Source organism: Prosopis cineraria, unplaced genomic scaffold (assembly GCF_029017545.1).
Source record: "Prosopis cineraria cultivar Desert tree isolate PC_DT_omini unplaced genomic scaffold, ASM2901754v1 PC1, whole genome shotgun sequence".
NCBI classification, from domain to species: Eukaryota; Viridiplantae; Streptophyta; class Magnoliopsida; order Fabales; family Fabaceae; genus Prosopis; species Prosopis cineraria.
In genome coordinates, this window is record NW_026555332.1 from 41516408 (window position 1) to 41540349 (window position 23942).

The 23942-nt window shown below is 35.2% G+C and overlaps 4 protein-coding genes across 8 annotated transcripts; 2 read left to right on the top strand and 2 right to left on the bottom strand.

Moving 5' to 3' along the window:
* The first annotated feature begins 895 nt into the window (after positions 1 to 895).
* LOC129319988 (acid phosphatase 1) lies at positions 896 to 5031 on the top strand. 3 transcript variants are annotated; one of them, XR_008595591.1, is made up of 5 exons: positions 896 to 1464; positions 2463 to 2672; positions 2777 to 2938; positions 3118 to 3233; positions 3478 to 5031. XR_008595591.1 is itself a non-coding variant. In XM_054965111.1 (4 exons), exons 1-4 carry the CDS (start codon positions 1070 to 1072, stop codon positions 3140 to 3142), a joined length of 792 nt encoding a protein of 263 aa, XP_054821086.1. In that variant the 5' UTR covers positions 896 to 1069; the 3' UTR covers positions 3143 to 5031. The 3 variants fall into 3 exon arrangements, 2 of the variants coding, with proteins under 2 accessions (XP_054821086.1, XP_054821096.1); XM_054965111.1 differs by having other exon boundaries at positions 3118 to 5031; XM_054965121.1 differs by lacking the exons at positions 3118 to 3233; positions 3478 to 5031 and having other exon boundaries at positions 898 to 1464; positions 2777 to 3076.
* On the bottom strand, positions 3413 to 4789 carry LOC129319978 (leucine-rich repeat extensin-like protein 6). Its single transcript, XM_054965106.1, has one exon. It carries the CDS (start codon positions 4787 to 4789, stop codon positions 3521 to 3523), a length of 1269 nt encoding a protein of 422 aa, XP_054821081.1. The 3' UTR covers positions 3413 to 3520.
* Positions 5032 to 10152: 5121 nt separating the features above from the next.
* Positions 10153 to 12857, top strand: LOC129307256 (phosphatidylglycerophosphate phosphatase PTPMT2-like). Of its 2 annotated transcripts, none has more exons than XM_054948164.1 (7): positions 10153 to 10438; positions 10521 to 10738; positions 11280 to 11402; positions 11647 to 11740; positions 11855 to 11937; positions 12030 to 12119; positions 12297 to 12857. In XM_054948164.1, the coding sequence occupies exons 2-7, from the start codon at positions 10544 to 10546 to the stop codon at positions 12585 to 12587; spliced, it is 876 nt and encodes a 291-aa protein (XP_054804139.1). In that variant the 5' UTR covers positions 10153 to 10438; positions 10521 to 10543; the 3' UTR covers positions 12588 to 12857. The 2 variants fall into 2 exon arrangements, with proteins under 2 accessions (XP_054804139.1, XP_054804148.1); XM_054948173.1 differs by having other exon boundaries at positions 10542 to 10738.
* A 3772-nt stretch (positions 12858 to 16629) lies between these two features.
* LOC129291290 (NAC domain-containing protein 75) lies at positions 16630 to 22271 on the bottom strand. 2 transcript variants are annotated; one of them, XM_054928584.1, is made up of 7 exons: positions 21746 to 22271; positions 21356 to 21610; positions 20842 to 21019; positions 20005 to 20621; positions 19328 to 19609; positions 18404 to 18499; positions 16630 to 17377 (listed from the first exon to the last, which is right to left on the bottom strand). In XM_054928584.1, the coding sequence occupies exons 2-7, from the start codon at positions 21479 to 21481 to the stop codon at positions 17285 to 17287; spliced, it is 1392 nt and encodes a 463-aa protein (XP_054784559.1). In that variant the 5' UTR covers positions 21482 to 21610; positions 21746 to 22271; the 3' UTR covers positions 16630 to 17284. The 2 variants fall into 2 exon arrangements, with proteins under 2 accessions (XP_054784559.1, XP_054784551.1); XM_054928576.1 differs by having other exon boundaries at positions 21356 to 22271.
* Between the last annotated feature and the right edge of the window lie 1671 nt (positions 22272 to 23942).

Below are 23942 nucleotides of genomic sequence, written 5' to 3' on the forward strand. Positions count from 1 at the left end.
CACATTTCTTACTATTATATCTGTATGTATTTCCATTGATGTTCCTATTTCATTTCAAATATCAAACAAAGTTATAAATTTTTTTTTGCTATAAAGATTATTTATATTATTGATAAGTTTTCATTGATTTATGAATTCATCCTTGATTCCTATTAAACCTTCAATTTTTAGTCAATAATGCAGCTGATCTAATATGAAGTTAATAGGATATCATGATTTCATTTTCCATGCAATATCATAAATAATAATATTTATTTTCTAAAATGTTTAGCTTTTGTGACAATTTTATTTTATAATATCATTATTTGATGTATTTTTTTTATAACATAAGTTGAGGTAAGTTGAGTATTAAAGACTCATTAAAATAGAGCATGTCTTCAAGCTTAGAAAATACTTCCAAATGATCTTACAAGTTGTAGGATAGATATTTACTAACTGAACTAATTTTTATTGGTGTTATTTGATGTACTTTCTTCAATAATAATGTGATAATACTTGATAGTAGAATAGCGACGTAAAAAAAATGATTTACCACCCAAAATACTTTTGCATTATTTATGGATATTTAATGTGATGACTTATTTAAAATAATTTACCATGAATTGTTAATAAAAAAATTTAACTACTTATACATGCTACTCTTATTTTATAAATATTTTGTTGACTCATTTGACAATTATGCATGGGGTACATGCTAATTTATTTAAATAAAAATAACATATTTTTAATATTTAAAAAAGAATATTATTCAAGCATAACTCAAAAAACTTATTTACAAGTAAAAATTAATAATATATTTTATTTTTAAAAATACGCTTATATTTTTATAATAATAATAATTTATTTTATATTGATGCTAATCTGCGAATAAATTTGTTGAGCATTTCTTAGCATATACGTGCCTGCCTGGCCACGTTTAATTTTCGTTCTCATCCAGCGTGCTAGTGGCTGGTACTTCCAGATCTTGACTCTCTTTTTCCAGTAGTTTTCTTTTGACCCCAAGAACAAAAAAGAAGAACAGAAAAACCCAGAGTTCCGTAAGCCTCCTGCCCTCCTCCGTCCTCCGGCTATGGGTTCCGGTCTGCTGTTCGTGCTAGTCTTCTCAACGATGAGTCTTATCACACCCATCTCTTCCGAATCGTTTATCAAACTCCCATCGGAAGGAGCCGTGTTCAGCAGTCGGAAGGTTAGGGCGGACGATCGTGTGTATTGCGACAGCTGGAGACTCTCCGTCGAAACCAATAACGCCGGTATATGGGAACGAATACCGGAAAGATGCACACGGTTCGTGGAGGATTATATGACCGGCGGGCGTTACCGGTCGGACTTAGATGTAATCGCGAACTTCTCGTCCACGTTTGCGAATAGTGTGAAGTTAGCGGGAGACGGAAGAGACGCCTGGGTATTCGACGTCGACGAGACTCTTCTATCCAACTTACCTTACTACGAGAACCATGGATTCGGGTTAGTCATACTCATACTCATTTGAAGCGTTACAACTTGGGGCAAAAATAGGCCAGCACCAGTTAGGCTAGGTTCGTTGGGTCAGAAGCTTGTAAAGCTATTTTTGATGGCTTAGATCTAAGTGTGTCTAAAGTCATGTAGTTTAAAAGTCTGTTTCAAAAGCAAATATTTTAAATAGGCATCTTTAAAGTTGAGGTTAAGCGGCTCAAGATTATAATTACTTTTAAGAATTAAAATTACTGATCGAGTAATGAGCTTTATATATTTCTTATATTTAGCAAATATAATATTTAAACAATTTAATATAATTTATTTCAAAGTTTAACAATGAATTTTCGTATATATATTTTCTTTAAGTAAATCCAATCTCTAAAAAAGCAATAACTCTCTGAAATGTTTAACATTTTGATTTAATTTTTCCTTTCTTTTTTTTTTTCCTTTTTATAACATTTATTTTTTCATATCTCGTAGTCGGATGAGTACTTTTCTGTTGTGGCTTAATGATTTTTGGTTGGTGACCAATTCGGTCGGTTGGTGCATGTGACTTGCAAATAACCAAAACGTCCAATTCGGGCTCATTCATTATCTATAATGATTAGTTGATTACAACACTGTGCTTTAAGACGTGGTTGGTGAAGCTGTCGTGTAGATTCGATCACATGCTTAGCTTGTTAAGCACTGGTCAGGAAAAGATAAAGGGGAATGAGTAGCTGGAATTTGTTCCCAGTTATGTATTTGGTAGTTAAATGTGCACTTTTTTTTTTTTTTGTTGTTAACCGCATCATATGTTTCACCTGTTAAGAAAGTCACAAGTGAAAACAGAAACTGCTGAATTGACACACACATTTCCCTGCAAAAATCGTTGATTTATGTGGTTAGTCTAGTTAAATCTTTAGCCGTTAGATATATGAATATCTCTCGTAAACTCTCGATCGCATCCTAAATTGTCGGAACGATTCGTTGTTAAATCTATTAGTATTATCTTCTTTGAAACGCAGGTCAGAGATATTCAATGAGACGTCCTTCGATGATTGGGTGAATGTAGCTAAGGCTCCAGCCCTACCAGCCAGTTTGAGATTGTACAAAGAGCTTCAACAACTGGGGTTCAAGGTATTTCTTTTAACTGGGAGAAGTGAATACCAAAGGGAGGCCACAGAGGCAAACCTTTTATTTTCAGGGTACAGCAACTGGGAGAGGCTTATCTTGAGGTACACGCATCCGAATTGACTTGCTTCATATCCGCTAGGCAGAGTCTTTTTCTGAAAGTTTATGCATGGCCTGTAACTTTGTGATGCTCTTGGTTATGAAACAGAGGCAAATTTGACCAAGGAAAACTAGCCACTGTTTACAAATCAGAGAGGAGGCAAGAATTGGTTGACGAGGGTTACATAATTCATGGGTGCTCAGGAGATCAATGGAGTGATCTATTGGGTTATGCTGTGGCCACACGCTCTTTTAAACTCCCCAATCCAATGTATTTTATTCTGTAACATTATGAGGCAAAACCATGCCTGTTGTTCACAAGGATTGTTATGATTGAGTGACCTTGTTTTATCATATGCCCTGGCACATTTCTTTATTTAGTTTGAAATGAAGTGTACTTTTTCCCCCACTTGCTCTCCTGAATAGTTCACAACATTCGTATAATTGCAGGGGCAATCAGTGGCGGGTGAACTAATCCTGTAATCTAAAGAATGATCGCACGTGTCAAGTTTAATGCGGGGAAGAAAAGAAGCTGAGGGCGCAAACTATGAAGAACCCGTGATACTGTGAGTAACTAAAACAAACAAGCATGTCACGTGACACACCGATTGTCCTGCATGTCAATGGCATAACTAGAGCAGCATTATTATGCTGGTCACTTATATATTAGATGTCTCGCAAATCCTTTTCCTTCGATTTCGAGACATGTGTTTATCCGTGCAAGCCAATTAAATTAGCCAACAGGTACACCGGATCCATGAAGAATTAAATTAGCAAGGTAGAATCATAATTGCTAGCATTAATTAACAGAACTGCCATGGCCACGGCCAACCTGTAACCATGGGGTAAAATATCAAGGCGAAGAAGATGGGCTGATATGAGCGCGCTTGGAGAGACCGACGCCAAGCGAACCACAAACAAGCTTCGGAGTTGGGATTCTGAGACAATTTAAGCTGCCACCAGGGATCACAGAACACTCTGGTTGAGGTCTCTGCATGTCCCTCCCGGGAATGCAATTGTCTGAGAAATCAAAACCCACATTCCTGACGAACAGCCTCGAGCATTGCTGGCTGAACCCGGAAAAGAAATTATAGGCAACCGTGAGATTCAAAAGGTTTCTCAGAGAGCAGATCACGTCCGATAACTCCCCAGAAAGCTTGTTGTGCGCCAAATTCAGAACTTCCATGTCTTGCAGGCAAGACATTGTATCTGGCAAGTGACCCATCAATGAATTGTAGCTGACATCCAGAACTTGCATCTGCGTGAAGATCCCAACCCCTTCAGGAATGCACCCTGTTAGCTGGTTATTGAGGAAGAGAATCTCCTTCAGCTTAGAACCCATGAAGCCGAAACTCGCAGGGATGCTTCCACTGAACTTGTTGTTAGCTAAATTTATGACGGAAGCAGGGGAATTGCCCAAATTTTGGGGAATTTCGCCTTCAAATTGATTGTTGTTGAGAAAAATAGCATCCAGATTCTTGTTGAAAAGATCATCAGGGAGGGGTCCGGAGAAAGAGTTGAATCTGAGGTCCAAGTAAACCAGACTGGGCATTGACAAGGTCACCGAGGGGAAAGGGCCTGAGAGTTGGTTGTTGCTGAGGTCTAATTCCTCAAGAGAAGAGAGGTCTCTGAACGTATCAGGAACTGTACCTGTAAATCTGTTGCTGTTGAGATGGAGAAGAGACATTTCGGTGAGTAAAGAGAGCTCTTTCACGAGACTTCCTCTAAGATTCGCGTGGTTGAGATCTATTCCCGCCACCACAAGCTCACCGGAAGCATCCTCGGGATTCGCACAAAACACCCCTTTATAAGAACACACATTCGAACCATTCCAACTCTCCAGAATCCTCAGTGGGTCGTCTGTAATCGCGGCTTTCCATGCCTGGAGAGCCGCGTAGGCTTTGTCTTGCCTCGGCACTGAAGAAGGCCCCGACTGCCCCGGAGAACCGTTACTCCCGCCGGCGCCAACCCATACCACTCCGCCGCCGCCGCCGCCGCCAACACCTACACCGACGCCAATGTCACCGCCGACGCCAAAGGCTGCTCTTGCTGGATCTAAATGGAGGTTAAGGTGAAGGAGGAGAAGGAGATCAAAAGCCAGAATCATCCCGGCCTTCTCCATTACTCCGAGCTTAAAAGACCAAGACGCCTGTTTTTTTTTTTTATGGTCTCCCCTATAAGACTGTCCAAATAAGCTCGATGCTGCATTCAAGAGGAAGAAAGTGGTATACTGGTGGGGTTTAATTGGCCTTGCCAGAAATTCTTGACTCCATCACACCCTTTGTACAATTAAAGGCTTAGATATTATTGAAACGCAATAAGATGGGAGCTTAATCACAGACAGTTATTGGCTTTTGGGCTACAGCTCCGTCCTCCATGTCTATGCATCTTTTTTTCTGTACACTTGTTGACTTCTTTCTGTCATTAGTGGTCATAAGCCAGTTTCTCGTACAAGATATTATTTTCAAATTAAATATTCTTTTATCTTAAATTATAAAATACTTTTACATAAAATTTTATATATTAATAAATTTTATTAAATATATTTAATAATTTTATATTTTTAAATAAAAATATAAAATTTTAAAAATATTTATCATTTAATATATTAAAAGATTATGAATAAAAATAAATTATAAAAAATAATATTAAAATTAATACATTTAATGAATTTTAATTATTTAAAATATTTAATATTTTAAAATAATTTTTTTAAAAATTTATTATTTCAAACGAGGGAACTAAAAGCGTACGCTCAGTGAGATAAGACGATGTGGTATTAATTATTCCGAGTAATTATCAACGAGCTTCTGATAAAATGAACAAAAAGTTGGTGGGGGCTTCTGATCCGATTACCTTTTTCAATTAATGCCCCCACCAGGCATGTCATCTGTGAATGAAAAGACATGGACGGGACGAGTAAAACACTAATTACACAACAGGTGTCTATTACTTAGGACAGGATAATGGGAATCGGTTTTACTAATTCACCTCGCAATCCAGTAGAGGTTTTCGGTATTTGTAATGATCAATCATCACCTACATCGCTGACAGCTATTTAATGCCTCCAAACCCTTGAAAGAAGAAAACAAAAGATTACTTGATGCCTAGAATAAGCGTGCTGTTTCATGTTTTGCGTCGCCCCATGAGTCATCCTACTCCTCTAATCCATATGATTGAGATGTAATATTATACTCCAGCTGTCTCAAATTTCAAGATATTTTTTTAAAAAAATTATCATCTGAAAATATAAAATATTTTAAAAAGATTAAAATTTTATTAAATGAATTTATTTTAATATTATTTTTATTTTTATTTAATACTAATTAAGTATAAATTTAAAGTTATTAAATGAAAGATATTTTTAAAAATTAATATTTTTATTTTAAAAAATAATATTATTAATTATATTTAATAATTTTTATTAGTATGTGAATTTTTTTAAAAAAATGCCTTATCATTTAAAAGAGATGAAATATTATATTAAATTAAAATTAAAAATATATTTACAAGCAAGCGTTTGTAGTCTAATCAACGTTTGTCTTGGGGATCCTAATCTTAATTGACACGTTAGGACTTTTGAAATCTGCTCCTCTTGAAGGTGAAATCTCTTGAGCCTCAAATTTCAGCAAATACCAGCAAGAAGAGTAACGAAAATATGAAGCTGGTGTGGGGAATTAAATTCTTAATAAATAAAAACCAAGAAGTAGATAGAAGCTAATGAATATGAGTGGCGGGTCCACGGGGCTGGCCAGAAATGCAAAGAAGATGGGGCTGCAAAGGAAATCGTTAACAGTCAATTCAAACATTTCCTAACTGAAGAACTCGGGGAGGAAGAAGATCGTTTGACTAAGCAGAGAGAGCCATTTCTCTGTGCTTTGAAATGCATGAACACTCTGTTCTCCAGAAACAAACCCTATTTCAACGCAATCCCTTTTTTGGATTAAAATACAGTTTTTTTGGAGTCCCGTGTGTAGCCGCAGTTTCTAAAGCAGAACAAAAAGTCAGATTTCAATTCATTTGCCTAAATGATGAGAGCATGCTCCCAAAATCAATCATTAGGGCCAAGAAAAAAGCAGGCCGCACCATTTTGACGAGTATTGGGAAGCACTCAGATTCCAAGTTTCATGGACGGCCCTGAAATCCTGCTCCAACTCATAACAAAAGATAAGGAAAAGATAATAATAGAAAAGGGAAAACGATTCCTCTTTTCTCTATTGGACTGGCATTAGTGTATTACATAAATGGGAGTGGTGCCGAGTAGATGCATGTTCATAGGTCAGCCACCAGAAACACAGTGTAGTTTAAGTGGTAGGCACCAACCCCCAACAAATGCTTAGAGGCAGGAAAAGGTAAAATGTAATGTACGCGGACGAGTAAGTATTCGTTATCTTAGCCCTGTGTAAATCTTCGTTGAGGAAAATTAACCCCTCCGATTGAATCCTGTTATTATATTCCAAAAATGATGAGCTTGCTTGACTCAGCAATCCCACAATTTGCTGCAACCATTGAGGTCGTATATCCAAACCTGGGAAAGGGCCTTCCACGTTGTTTTCTAGGATTAAAATGACCGCCACTTACCAATATATACAACGTTTTTTTTTTAAAAAAACTATGCAACGTATGGAACAGGTTATCAATTCATGTGTTTAGATTATATACTCAGTTGCACAAGTTACTTTCAACATATTTTATTAGAATTAAGAAAATCTTTAAAATTAATTAATTAATTCAGTTTAAAAATCTAGTAAGTTTTCAATTTTGACCTATTAAATGCACATATTTTAATGACAGACTTTCACTAACCTTTAAGGAAAAAGTATAGGAGAATTTCTAATGAAAAAAAATTAATAGCATGCGTTATTAATATGATAAAACATCTTACTCTCTTCTTAATTAAGATTTCGGTTCACTAAGCTTCGTCTCGGAACCTTGTGGCTTCTGCGTTAGTCATTATATTGCTCACTTGTTTGTTTGTGCATGTTCAAGTTGTTGCTTGTTCGGTCGAGCTCCCATTCTTCTTGTAGCTGAGATACTTCATAGATCACACCACACATGTCCTCCAATTATATTTTTCAAAACTTCTACACTAACAATCCACTCTTCTGTACCTTATAAACAGGATAGAGTATATATTTTAAGTTTTGAGCTATACTTTCAAAGAGATGGACGGCAAAAAACATAACCTATGATGCATTTTCTTTTAACTATATTTTCAAAATAAATAAATAAATAAAGGCAGTAGTATGTGGTTAGGCCAATGGGCTTTAGGGGTGTTGTGGCCCACTTTCCATGTGTAACTAAAATAAAGTGGCTTTCCTTATGGCCCATATATCTCTCATCCTTCAAAGGTCGTTGGTTTCTTTTGTGAGTGATGTCGTTGCTCGCTCATACACTGCCTTTGCTTCTTCACTAAGTTTCGACTTTAACATTCCTATCAACCACGTGGATTGGGCTCTGGCGTCAATCTTCCCTGGATTAAGATTAAGACAACACTATCATATCTTATCCTTTTCAAATTTCATTTTCTTTCCAACTTTGACAACTTCAATTTAACTTCTTCGACACATTCATGGATTTGCAGTAGACAATACATCCTTCTAAGTCAACACATATTCACATGTACGCTTATTGTACTTGTAAACACATATTCACATGAATATTAATAAGCAATATAATATAAAATAAAATAATGGGAAGTTGTGTTGTTGGTAAGCCTCAAATAAGACAGATGGCTTGTACTGTACATGTGTATGGGATATGATATCTAGTCCCCGGCTGCTAGTCTCCTTTCTTGTACCAAGAAACAGCTATTTTTCTCTTCTGTTTTTTTTTTTTTTGGGGATGTGGGGTTGGGTTTAATGGCATGTTTGCTTTCTATTTTTGAAAATTATTTTATGTTATTGAAAATAGAAAAATTTAAAAACTTATTTACATAAGCGTTTTTTATTTAATTATTTTTAAGATTTTTTTATTTTTTAAAAAAATAAAAAAGTTGAAACAACTTCAAATTATTTTTATTTTTTTAAATACACTATATTTAATTATTGAAAATTATAGTTATCTTGACTAATTTCAATTATTATTTACCATCATTAATTGTTTATAATTATTACCATCAGTTTAGTTTTTAATTCTAAAACTTTTTTTTAATTGATATAACCAAGCAAATTTTTATTTTATTTTGTTTTGAAAGATAATTTTAGAAATTAGAAACTGTATTATAAAATAGTTTTTAAAAATAAAAACCAAACAGGCCCTAAGTGTCTTGCCTCAAATCAAACCCATGTGTATTTTGTGTAAATGAAATTGATAAGCACAGTCACAATGGAGCATATATTCTAAAAATTTAATCATCTACATTCTAATATATTTTGGATTACCGTAATATGTTAATAATGTATTAAATATACAGTCCCATTACAAAACCAATGAATTGCACGGTTTTTATTTTTGAAATAAAAAAAGGAATAAGAGTTGAAGAATCACACTTCATGCTTGAAAAAATCACATCCAAAATATAGCAGGAATTATTGCATTTACTTATTTATAAAAATAAAAATTTACTATAATAATTCAAGAGCATATCATGATATTTTTAAAAAGCTACCCCTCTTTATTATAAAAGACTTGTTTAATTTAATGCTTTTAAAACTTTAAAATTATCCTCTGCAAAATATCTCAATTAACGGAAGTTGTTTAACTAGCTAAAAATTACTTAATTATTGGAAAATTGTTTAATAAGTTAGGAAATATCAAAACAGAATTAATACTTTCAGACAAAAAGTTATATGGAAGAAATTGAAAAGGGTGTTCCAAATAAGACAAGGAGTGTTAACTAATTCTAAGATAATCATGGAAAATCTTGAAATTGTAATTAATTGTAATATGATATATTCTATAAAAATACCAGAATAAATCCTTACGAGGGCTTATGCTCTGCATTTATTAAAGATGTTATTAATAGAACACTGACAATAAAAATATGTTATTAATAAAGATATTTAGTGTTGTTGCGGTACGAGACCACAAACAAAAACTAGTAGCACAATATTGCTATATGTAAACGGGAAAAACTTGTATATTTAATTTTATATAATTAAAATACTTATTTTTAATTAAATTAAGATATATATTTTTTATAAATTACATATTTTACAATATCTTTTAATAATATTATTAATACATTAAAATTAACTTATTTTTTATTAAAAAATTTACTTATTTTAATTTTATTAGGTAAACATATATCAAGCCGTAGTCTTCTTCTCATGTAAATTTTACGTTAATTCTTTTGAAACGTTTTCATAATTTTTCAGAAATCCGTAAATAAATAAATAAATTTCATAATCTTAATTTTTTTTTACCAACATTTTGATAATCTTAATAACAAAATTGTTTTTAAGGCGGGGTCCTTAATTGTAATATCACCTTCGCTCTTATTGTACGTGTCTTTTCGTGATAAATCCGACCTCGAAGGTCCCTCCATTCAGAATACTCTACTCACTATGCAGTTTCCAATTCTATTCTGGCTTTCGTACCCCACATAATAACCCGATCATCCTACAGTTCCATCGGCTTGCCTGCAATCTCTTCACTCTCTTGCCAGAATTCATCACTCAATCATGATTTCGTAAACCACTCGCTTCCATTGATTCCCTGATTTTCACTTCTTGACTTCTTATGCTGAATTTCTGGTTTCTTCTCTCTGATCTTCTTAAATTCTCCCCCAATTTTTGATTGTTTGGCTCCTTTAATTCCCAAGGGAGTGGTGAGTTGTTTTTCCCTATGGATTTTGGTTTTAAAGCTGACTTTTGTGTTTGGGATTTCGAAACTTATCGCGGTTGGTTTAGGGTTTTTGTATTTGCTGTCAGGAATGAAGATTGTGCAATTGGACGATGTGGAATCCAGTAGGGACGAAGGGGGTTATGAGAACCAGATTGTGAGGGTTGATGCAAAGAGAGTGTTAGTTGGAGCAGGTGCTCGGATCCTGTTTTACCCGACTCTTTTGTATAATGTGCTTCGGAATAAGATTGAAGCTGAGTTCAGGTGGTGGGATCAAGTCGATGAGGTTTTGCTCTCACTATATATTTATTCCATGATAGTTTTATTCACTTATCGTCGTTTTACATTTTAGCTAAAGCATAGCTGATTTTACGTTTGCTTTCCTGGGAAGGAGTTCGCATGATGCACTTGCGGGATCTAAATGTTATAGTTTATCAGTTTATTCTTCACTGGGAAATTGAGCTGATTACTGTTTGCTGCGATGCGCTTTTATTTCTATTAATGCAATGCAACAAAAAATGATGTTCAACTGTGTGTGGGGTCCCTGTTGCTATATAGCACAACCTGTACATGAAGTTTGGCTTAAGCTAGATTCTTTCTGAGAGTGGATATTGATAATGAATTCTAGGTTTCGGAATTTTGTTCCAAATAGGAGTCAAGAAAACTGGGATCTTGCCTATTTAAACCTTACACTCTGCTCGAGAGCCTTAATCTGATACCTATTGTTTTAATGCATTATTTGGAAGTCATTATAGGTGCTTCTCTGCGTTATCTTGGATTGAAACGATATAAGATGTTCCATTAATTTTTGTTCATGTTCTTACCAGTTTTTGTTACTGGGTGCTGTTCCATTCCCTAAAGATGTTCCACGCTTGAAGAAGCTTGGCGTGGGTGGTGTAATTACTTTGAATGAACCTTATGAAACGTTGGTACCGTCATCATTATATCATGTAAGTGCGGACCATTTTCTCTGCAAAGTTTTTTTATTTTTACAGCGGTTTGTGAGAACCTTATGATCATTTTCTCTCTTTTTGTACTGGGTATAGAAATTCATAGTCTCTTATTCCAATGAGGACTGTGTTTTATGAACGTGAATTTGAAGTCAAGGATAATATTTTCATTGTTTTGCGAGTATATTTGTTTAATTCAAGACTGCTGCTCATGTTCTTGGTTTATTTCTTTGATGCATTTTAGGCTCATGAGATCGATCATTTAGTGATTCCTACAAGGGATTATCTGTTTGCCCCTTCACTAGAGGATATTAACCGAGCTGTGCAATTCATTCATCGTGAGTATTTTCTCTTCTTTTTGGGAGGATACATGATTGTGCATATTTTTGTAATTTCTTGGCTGGAAAATTCTTTTTGGTCCCCTCTTGTCTTACCATCTTGTTTCGGTGCAGAAAATGCATGTTGCGGTAAAACCACCTATGTTCACTGCAAAGCTGGTCGAGGCAGAAGTACAACGATTGTTCTTTGTTATTTGGTAATGTTTATTTCCCATGCTTGATCTTGTAGCATCAGCCGAGACTTTTTAAGCTACTGGCGTGTCCCTGATGGTCTATTTATGATCTGTAGGTTGAATATAAGCACATGACACCTGCAATTGCCCTGGATTATGTGAGGTCTCGCAGACCTAGGGTGCTGCTAGCACCATCACAATGGAAGGTTAGCTTGTTTTGTTAATTTATTTTAATATTTTAACTAGGAGGCTTTGCACTCATTTAGCCTAGTGATGTAGTGACTAGTGAGTGTGACATTCTCTCTTTACTACAGTAATGATATATCATGATTTACAGCTTTTGCTTACTATTGGCCTTTTAATGATTTTAATTTAATGAGCAGGCTGTTCAAAACTACAGCAAGCACCGACCTTCTCTTTCTCCTGGTGCTAGGCCTACCCCTACCCCTATGCCATACTCTCCTTCTAGGGACGCAGTCCTTATAACCCAAGCTGATCTTGAGGGTTACCATAGTGCATGCGATGCTGGCATGCAGCTGGCCATCGTTACTAAAGTGCCGAAGGCCAAGCCCATGATAGCAAGACTATCTTGCCTGTTTGCATCCCTTAAAGTTTCTGGAAGCACTGTCCCGGCGATCAGGCGGTTGCCAATTTCTGAGGCCCGTGCTTGCTAAGCCCAGCTTGACCTGGACGGAGGTGGTCTGTAGAGCAACATGATCATGGGGATAAGAAGTCAGGTTCAAACATTTTACTGTGTTGTCGGTGCAATCGAGTTGTACATGAAGAGTCTAGTCTGTATACCAAGAATGATAGGAGCGAACGTTTTTAACGATACCTGTACATTCAAAATCAGTTTTTGTGTAGTTCTGTTTCGTAGATCAACTATATCATACATGTTAATGAGTTATATCGAGTCAGTAAAATCGCCTTCTGTTATCAACGAAGTTTGAGGTGTGTGTGAGCCGAAAGATTACGAAGTTTTGCGGGAAGAAAGCTGACAATGTTGCAGGTTTACATTCTCAGCTTGATGATAAGCAGACTATGGAAAGGTGTTAAAAAGATTAAAAGCGTGTTTGGATGTGGCGAAAACCAAACACCACGAGCAGAAAGTTGGGACAACTTAAGGTAGGAAGTGTGTGTAATTTTTTTCCTTAATTTCTCATGCTTGCAATCGAATGGCCCACAAATCTTGTCATCTTTTCGGAATTTGTTGTGCTTGGAGTGGAATGACTTGTATAAATTTTGTAATATTTTCAAGAGTACTAAAAATAATAAATTTAAGAGCTACTTGAAGCTAACTGGAATTGGGTGGTTAGGTTTAAATTCTCACAATTTAAAAAAAAAAGAAGCATTTGTACAATATTTTACTGAAATAATAATAATAAAAAAAAAACAAATCTCGGGGAGCCCAGATTCTGAAGCAGGCGGCAGGCGGCAAGAGATGTTTTGGAGTATTTTGTATGTTATGTGCTATCTTATGTTGATAACTGGCATCCATTTAGAACATAGTGTATTTGAAGTTTTAACATCTATTTTCATTTACATTGTTATTCTCTAAAACTATCTTATTCTCTGTAGGTCGCTCATTTAATGGTTTATTGAATTAAAAATTAAGGTGTGAAAGGATGACATGTACGTCATCAAAGGTAAAACTACTGTAGAACTGGTATTGGGGAATATGAGAAGCCGCATTCTCGGAAGATAATTTTTTTTTTTTTTTTTGTTTTGGTACAGCAAATAATGTTCTGGGAAAAGAATATTCTGGTTCAGTAATTGCTGGTTAAGGTGGATTTACGCGTGATGATCTGCCGGTGATGGGTTTGGGTCATGTAAGCTCATGAGACGATGACGATGGTTGTCGTGGAAGTCTGGAATGAAACGGAATCAATCTTTACCAAAATGCATGAAACAAGTCTAGCTTCGCCCTCTTGATTTGCCATATAACTTTGGACATAACTTGATTTTGATTTTTTTGCATGGGCACCATAATCTTGTATTTGAAAAAAAAAAAAAAATTTCTACAATGTGCTCATTTGCCAAGGGGATCCAACACGCCTACTTTATTGTATACTTTTCCTAGTGACCAAATGTCAGATTAGTCGGCTCTGCTAGCACTCCTAAATGGGCCTGCCATGGGACGGCCTCATTATATCCCAAGCAAGTGGGTTGCCTGTCTTTTTGTTTCACCTTATAAAATAAGGACCCAAAAAAAAAAGGTTAGACCTCTTGAAATAAATGGCAATGTGGGGCAGCACCATGTTACAATTTTTTTTAAAAAACTAAATTTGCTATAAAATCAAATTTTGCCTTCTATTATGTAATTTTTCGTTTTGGCCCCTGTAGAATTGTTTCTAAATTAGCATCTTGGATGTAATTTATTAGCTCGTTTTGTCTTGGGACCTAGCTCTCCTTCTCATGGAAAACAAAAGAGGCAGCAAGTATATGCTCCCTCCGTTCTATGTATAAAAACTCTTTTAAAACTCTTTTTTTATTTTAAATATAAAGAATTGTTAGAATTTTTTTAATGAATGGACCATTATATCTTATTAAATTGAAGAGAAAAAAATAAATACTCATTAATTTACTTTGAAAAAAGATATTTATTTTTTATTTATAATAATTAGAGACAAAATTAAATATTGTTGTGCTTTTAATTACACAACCAACTTTTTATTGATTTGCGTGATTTAGTTAAAAACATCTTATATATAAAGATGGAAGGAGTAACTCAATAGCGACCTGCCAGTCAATTGTTGAACCTCATGAATTTCATCTTCGCCCAAAAAGAAACCACCTACACTTGTATTTTTATTTAAAAAGAACGAAAAAGCATGAATTAATGGTTGGAGATGGTAATGGAGGCCTTAGGAGGGAAAGGTTTATGAGAAAATTTGAGCACAGCGGTGGGGTCTTGAAACGAAAACAAAGGCCGAAGCTGGGCCCTCGTGGAAGAATCCAAAAAAGAAGAACCCTGCCATGTTGCTATATTCCTTCTTCCAGCACCCTCTCTATATGCCCATAGTCCTTACTTCTTTCGATTTGCACGTGTCATCCTTGCACAGGAGCCGTGCTAATATAACACACTAATACTGTTAGCTACACAGAATGTGTTAGCTCCCAAATTAAAGCATCCAAAATCTTATATAAAGTGCAGCAACTGATTATCACCTCTTTAGGTCTCTCTGCTTTCTATTTTTAATTATCGCATGTTCGTAGTTCAACCCCCATTCTTCTTCCTATTTCATTTCTTGTCACCAACCCTCCACCAACTCTTTCTATTTTTGTTTATTTTGCAACGCCCTCCTTCAACCCACATCCCTCTCAGATTCTCCTACCACTCCATTACATATATACAAATTAAAAAGCTACACATATGCCTCTCCATTTATAAATGTATCACGTACACACACACACACTCTCTTATATAAAAGATTCCCAGTAAGGTAGGAGTTCGAAGATGGCTGTCATTCCTTAAAATAAAAGAGGAGGGAAATGAAAGAACCAAAAAGTTTATTCTTGTCTTATTATTCTCTGTTCCCTCTTTATTCCCCTGAGAAACTACCATGAAGTTGCTCCCTCCCCCTACATCTTGAATTTCTCGCTTTATTGCATGCATGTCCCGTGAAGGAAAAAGATGGCTTGCACGTTGCTGAGTGACATATCAGATATGGGTGGTGGGATAAGCGCTTCTTTAACTCTAATAATACTGCACCAAAAGCTCGAATCTAACGCAGAATAAAGCAATAAAGGTGCTTCTCTGTCGTCTCCTAGTAACACTTGGTTTCTCATCCCTCCCTTTTAAAATCAAAAACCATATCGTAAAAAAACAAGCCTTGCTTATAAAATTCTACGATTCAGTGATATATTTGAACTCCGGTTCCGTATTGCTTTCCTTTCCTTTCCTTTTCTTTTCTTTTCTTTTTGTCACAGACACAACCCAGATGATAGATAGATGCCTTTAGTAACATATATATGGCGAAATTATCAAAAGTGAATTAGTTTCACGACCAAATTATAACGTTAAGTTTAATTAATTTTTAAACATGTACTACATAGATTTCCTTCGACAGTTCAGCGGACCCATCAATGCTAAAAGATTTTCTCGAGACTCATCACCCAAAGTAAATTTTCTTTCTGTTTGGTGAGCACATCGGAACTAACGAAAGTTACGATAGTGTCATTTTGCGAGATTTGTACTGTTCATGGTGCAAATTAGATGGAATAGTTAAACCGCTAGAAATACGTACGATTGCTTCATTTACCCAATATTAAGGTACGTTTTAGCATAATGAGTGGGTTATTATGAACGCAAATAAAAACAGGAGATATTTAAAGGGATGCATAAACCGATATACTATTTCAATGTAAAAGCTTATATATATATATATATATGTAAAAAAAATTTAAATATTGAGTTGCTATAAGCTAAGCTCATTTTTTAAAACATATTTTCTTGATCCCATGTAATATATAAAATCACATGATACATTGCTCGTTTAAGCGCTATGTATATAAGAAATTAATCCAAAAAATCAAAGGCATGAATTTCTTATATATGTATGTGTGTGTATATTATTCGGGACTACTACGTACACTTCAACATGCAGTTCCACGTCATGTCGGTACTAAATGTAAGAGAGACATGCATTCTGAGCTAGATCGACCTGATTACTATTGCATCTTTCAAAAAAAGAAGTGGAAAGTGAGGCCCCAACATGAAAAACTCTTGAGACGCTTCATTTCTGCGTAAATAAATCATATTCATGGCATTAAACAAAACATGAATAATCACAGCGAAAAAAAAAAAGGCAACTAAGACGGCCGTTTGCAGGAATTGCACGTACAAACTCATTCGTATATTTCTTGTATAAAGAAACGAGAAGACATAATTATGCAAGCATCTAAAAATAATAAAATAATATGCAGATCATAACAACAAAGATGAAATATATATATATATATATATATTGTAATGATAATAGTGATGGAGGACGATGCAATTACGTTCGACTCATCCCTCAATGTGTCAGAAGGTAGGGGCAGCCTTTCTTTGGTTTCTTTTCTTCTTGTTTGATTTTCTTCTTCATTTTCTCACTCTCTGGTATGGTCTTTAATTCCAGCTTTGTTCTGTTGAGAGCTAATTCACAAAGGCAATATTGAAACAAGCCGCCGCTGATGGAAGAAAAGAAAGTAAAAGAGCAAACCATGGACGATTTGATTTCGGCCTCTTTGGCCTTTTTGATGCAAAGAAACTTGGGGGTTGGCCTCCCCTACGTACTTATGACGACGACGACGACACTGACTTGGTCCATCAATCTCTCTTTGTAATTTTTTTAAATATTTTTTTTTTGTATTTTCCCTCCTCTCTCTACTACCCGTGATGATCTGGGTTATCCGGGTCGGGCCAGTAAGAGTATTTGAGCCATTCAGCTTCTTGAGGGTTTGTGACGGAGACTGATGATTCCTGCGTGAGAAATTATATACATCCACGTACATGTAAAAAGAACTAGGGTTAGGGTTTGTGTGATGAAAGCATATAATTAATTTCCAGAGAGGAAGCAATGAAAGATAAAGGAAATGAAGCACTTGAGGGGGTGGCTGCTTTTCCACCTCATGGTCAATTAATGTCAATGCCCACTAGCTAAGTCTAATAACTAAAAAGGCAAGGCATGAGAAAAAGGGTTTCGAGTCATTATCATCTTCCTCGATTTTTTTTTCCTCGATTATAAATAAATAAATTCCATTTAGAACCGACTTTTAGGAGAAGTCTTATCAATGGGAAGAAAAACGCACAAGTTTTTCTATTGTGCACAGTTCAAGAATGAAATAAAGAGAAGAGGATATCGATCTCTTTCTCTTTATAACTTCCATTCACAGTCCCGGATATTTTCTTCCATTCACATATCTTAGCATTTATAAATATATCCTGTAGTGCACAAATGTTCATATAATATTTAAATATAATTGAGGAGAATAAAGAACACTATTTATTTCAACTGAAATAAACCATTTTCCGATTCATTAATCAACATATATTTTAAGGAAAAATAGATTGAAATCTTTTTTCCAAATATTAATTTTAAATTAAAATCTCTCTCTTAATTCCCCCATTTTGAATCGAAAGGTATGCATATGGAAACTCTTGTGTATACTTCAGTTGCTTTTTTTTTTTTTAAAAAAAGAAAGGGAGAAAAGGAAAATTCTTCAAGGTACTAGTTAATTACTCTTAGAAAAGATATATTCCGTGTCTGGATATGCCTATACGAAGAGAACAAATTAAAGGGAGGGGATAGAAGAGATAAAGAGATAAAGAAGAAAAAGGTTTTTAGTCTTTAATTCAAACAAAATAATAAAAAATTACCGTATTCTTTTTTAAGAAAATTTATTTAAAAAATAAAATAAATTCTTCACTACCTCTCTCTCTCTCTCTCTAGTTGGCATCATGAGACACAAAGTTCATATATTTCAGAGTCAAAAAGTTGTTACTCACCGCTTTAATATCAGTTGATGAAGTGCATCCCATTATGAGTTCCTCCAAACCAGACGCAGAGCTTCCTCCTAGTTTATGATGTTGCTGCTGCTGTTGCTGCCATCCCACGTCCATTACTATTTATTATATATGCACACACTCACTCTCTCACTCTCACACACTTATATGCGCATTTCTAAAGGACACAACATCATCAAATTCAAAGCACAAATCATAATCATCATGTTTCAACAATATTAAAAAGGTAAAGAAGACAGTCTATGCTCGCGATTTAGCCTACACTGAAAGCCACCCGTTGTGAATCTTCCTCATGCATAATACCATGCAGGCTCATGTAGTCCATTTCAGACTTAATTTCCCCAACTTATTACCTCATTGACTGCCTCACTTCCCCCCTACGTAATATAGTCCATGATATCTCATGAAAATTAAGAGACGCACCAACTAATTAATAAATTCTCATCATAATTAACCTCCATCCCCCGGCGCATTTAATTATAGATGAAATGTTCATTATACTCCCTCCGGACCAAAATATAAGACATTGATAACTACTCATGGTATTAAAAAAATGTTAGCTGAAAGCTAATTTTAAAAAAATTTACATTTTTCAAATTTTACTCTCATTATAAATTCTTTGATAATGATAATTAAAATTTCAACACATTTTTTTTCTAAAAAAGAGTAATAAAGGAAGTAGAGGTGTAATTAAAAAATAATTATAAAAGTTACCCAGTATTTTATATTTTGTACCAAACAAGATTTCTAAAAAATATCCTATATTGTGATATGGAGGAAGTATATTTCATGGTTCACTCTGTGTGTTAAACACATTAAAGTGCAAATATGACGGGAAACATATAAAGACAATCTACCTTAAAAATAAAGTTAAAAAGATGGATGAGGTGGGATTGGGAAATTCACCTGAAAGTTGTCGTTTTGGAGCATGATTCTGGAGACATGGTAGGAGTTATCATCGAGGATGATGGAAGTGTGGTGGAGAGGTGGAGGAGAGATTATGTTAGAGATCGGAAGTGAAGGCCTGCCTATATGGAAAGCTGTCGTGGTCGCCATATTCTGATGTTGCTGATGATGCTGAGCCACTTGATGATGATGATGTTGCTGTTGCTGCCTTTGTCCTTCATTAACTTCTTCGCCTGATGGCTGCACTTGATCTCTCCCCATTGAACCCTCTCCTATTCCCACCTGCCATTCATCATGTATACCTATTTTGTTAGTGTGTGTGTGTGTATCATCATCGTCCATTTAATTTTGATAAGTTTCTTGCTAGATGTTCGATTATATACATCAAATTGTGTGGCATGATTTTAATTACTTTCAAGCACTGTTCTCTTTTTCGGTTGGTGAATTAACAATCGGTAGTTAGGTGACGTTGATTTATGAAGAAGTCAGAACCATAAGTATGGCACATGCTGTGTATGCAAGCAAAGGTTACATGTCAACACTCAGCTGTTAGAAAGAGGGAAATCCAACAATTTATCTACCCTAAGACTTTCGTGCATGCTTATTATTAATTATCATCCTGGAGAGCTATGATCCCTTTCATGTTAATTACCAAATATTTGTATGAGTGTATGTACCTCGTCAAAGCTTTTCCGGAACGGAATGAATCCAAAGTGGTCGGGTTTGAGGTGTTGTTGAATATCCAAGGGATGATGATGGTGATGATGAAGGTACGACGACATGGGAGGAACAACACCGACGACCGCGGACATCTGATCATCCCTGTGAGCTGTGACAACAACGTTGTTGATCTCCTTAGAAGAAGAACAGCTCCCACTCCCACTGTCTCTCCTGCTATTGGCATTAACGAAGTCGCCGCTGGGTTCGCCGGTGGTGGCTGACCTGTCGGACCAATTGCACTGTCTGGGCTGAGTCTGGTAGAAAATCTTGGACACGACGAGCTCTCCTTCTTTCTCCTCCTCGTGCTGGCCCAGATGGTACTGATGCATCACCCAGTTGGTCTTCTCGGGCTTTCGGTTCTTGCCGAAGTTGGTGTAGAGCACGAGAATCTTCTTGCAGCCCTTTTGCTTGCCGTTCACCATCACCGGCCTCGTCTTCCCCGTCTTGTGCCACCGCGTTTCTCCTCCTTGCATCTCGCTCTCGTTCTGGATTTTTCTCCTCTTTCTTGTTCCGGTCGTGTAAGCCTTCGAAGGTCTGTGAAAGAAGTGCCTACTCAACCCGTCCCTTGTTACTCCTGCATAAATCAAAGTTAGGTCCATTTAGGTGACCTGCTTCACAAAATTATCCATTAAAAAAAAAAAAAAGAACACACACACACACACACACACACAGAGTAAAGCCTAAGTCCTAGACTAACTGAGGTGGTTGAGTGGTAATTAAGAATAATAATGAGTAAAATGTAGCAACTTGGATATGATCAACAAAACATGACTGTTTAAGAATCTTTGTGAGACCTGGGAGTTTCTCAGGATGGGTATAACAAATTCCATCTTCTCCTTCAATAGTGGGAATGAACTCGTCGATCAAAGGGTGAGATTTCATGTTCTTGGACTCCACTTTGGCTTCGAGGTGTTCGATTAGTTCTTGGTCCGTCGGATCAAACTTCACGCCAGCCGGAAGACCTAGCCAGTCCTGTGAATTTCAAAATAAAAACGAAAGCCAAAAAACAAAAAAAAGGAGAAGAATATATGAGAAAGAGCAAAAGAGAAAGAGAGAATCAAAGAAAGAAGACGAGAGCTTTAACAAATACATAAACTTTGGGGAATTAATAGCCATGGAAGAGGAGCGGGAAAAGGAAAACATATAGCATAATCAGATCGCAAATTAGTCCGAGAATAGAAATAAGCTCCCATATGCATGTATACATATGATATATATGCTTTTTAGTCTATGATTCTTGAAATACATGTTGTCAAAAGCTTTTGGTTGAAGGAAAGAATAATAAAGAGAGATTTTGTGTGGCCGTACCGGTTTGGTTTCAAACTTGTGTCCGCAACCAGGGCACTGCTTGGATCCACACAACTGATGCTCTTCAAGCTTCGCATCTATCAGATCACAACTGTTCACAGAGCTCAAATTGCTCATCTTGTTCATGCTATTCTCCTTTCTTCACGATTTCTCTTTCTATGCAACAGTCCGCAGCCACTGATGATGAGCCAGCTTCTTCTATATGCTCTCTCTCTCTTGGAACTATTCCAAGAGCTTGATTCATGAGATCGAAGGCTAAAATTTCCAGAAACAAGGAAGGGAAATGGATGAAGGGTGAGTTTCAATCATTTTCCATGACTGGGAAGTGAAAATAATAACAAAACAAGATCGCCTTGATACTGGCCAAATCATTTTCACGAGTTTGTCAACCTTATATCAAGACATAGATGCTTCAGCCACTGCTGCGGATGATTCGATTGAGAAACTAGATGACGTCAACGTAGCAAATAATAATCAAAACAAACATCACAGAGAGACGAAGAACCTTCAATTCAACCAAATTGAAAATATCAATTCTTAAGTACTTGAGCAGAGAGAAGAAATCAATCCAAAAGCCGCGACGTGAACAAGAGAGGCGTGTGTATATGCAGAAGAAGGAGAGAAGAGAAAAACGGAGGAAACAAGAAAGGAGGAGGAGGAGGAGGAAGGAGGAAAAGAAGAAACTGTCGCGGTGGGATTGAACTATAAACCTGCTTTAACCACGAAAAACATCAGAATTCCCTCAACTTTAAAGTCTTTAACTGAAGGGGCAGTGAGGAAAAATAGTAATAAAAAGAAAAAGCTGGCTGCTTCAAGCACACATAGGAACCTTTAAAGCCTTTGCCAATTTAAGAAGCTCATGTATCAGTCAGTATGTTGTAGGCGGTTTGTGAGAGAGAGAAGAAAGAGACGCAGGCAAAGAAAGAAAAGGAAGAAGGAAAAACAAAGAAACAAGATAGAAAGCAAGAAAACCCGGTTCTTCTTTTATTATTTTATTTTATTTTATTTTTTTCTTCTTATCTCTCTTTCTCTCTCTATAAAGCTCCTAATTCTCTCTCCTGCCTCAGGCTACACCTTTGTTTGAGCCTTGACTACAAAAGCAAAAGGCACCAAATTAAACGGCCATTCCGATCTGTTTGTACGCCTATTGCTCAAAAGCACACCGATTATTTTACTTAATACCACAATTAACCGAGAAATTCGTAGGTCAAGCTTCATGTTTATCTATTCAATTAAAATATCTCAAATTTTTTATACAAAATTTTATATGATATTTTTTTAATTAATTTTATTTTTATAACATAATGCATATTTAATTTTTACTTTTTCATTCTTTATTATATATAATTAACGTTAGGATATATGAATTTCATATTTTCATTAAATAAACTACAAATAATATGACGTACCCAATCTTCACCTAATTCAACAAAAAAGGAATTTTATGTTTTTGAGACCCATTTTTTTATTTTGAATTTTTTAATTTTTTGATTTGCATAGAGACAACTACTCCCTACAGACCAAAATATAAAACATTAATAATTAATTCATGATTTTTAAAAAAATTTAATTGAAAACTTAATTTTTTTAAAAAATTTACGTCTTTTCAATTTTACCCTTATTAAATATCTTATATAAGTATTTTTATAATGATAATTAAAATTTTAATGCATCATTTTTTTTAAAAGATTAATAAATAAAGTGGGAGTATAGTTAAAAAATAATTATAAAAAAGTTACCGAATGTCCTATATTTTGGACCAAGTGTATTACATTGCATAATTATTTAAAACATAAATTTATTTGACAATTTATATTTTATGAACAAATAAGTTTTTTGTGTGTAATTAATGAGTATGAATGCAATATATTAGATTTATTAAAATAGACAAAATATTATTGTATATCTAATCAGTAATCGTCACTCATGATTAAAATTATGTATTTTCAACAATCATATAAGACCATCATTAAAAATTAGTTATTAATTGATAAATATAAAAATTATATGAACTGATGATCTTAAAATATCAACTTTAATTTGATCTCTGAAAAAGTAACGTCAAGTTTACATACATATATACTCAACTCCCTAACTTATAAAGAATGGATTGGATTGACACCTAAAACATAAAGAATATATATTTCTCAATCTAAGACAATTGTGCAATTTATCCTTTAAACTTGAAAAGGTGGGGACCCTTAAATTTTTTTAATTGTGAGTAACATGCCCGAAGCTAACATTTTCAACTAAAACTCCAATGGCTGCTGCCCGGTGAAATTAGTGAGATTCATTGGGAGTTCATATGTTAAAATTAAGATTTCTGAGGTTATATTGCCAGTCAACTTGTAAAATTAAATGAATAAGTCGGTAAACCCAAGTGACGCTCGTGAGGGATCTTTTAACTCTTTGCATTTTGCCCTCCCCCCAGTATACACTACTTTAAGTCAATCTGGTAGGTGTGTGCGTGTGTGAATAGTGACTATTAAACTTGTTGGACCCAGTAGAATGAAATAAGTTAAAACAACTCAGTTGTTCCCATTACGTGCGATATTAATGAAGATGGGAAGTTTGAGTTTGAGTAAGA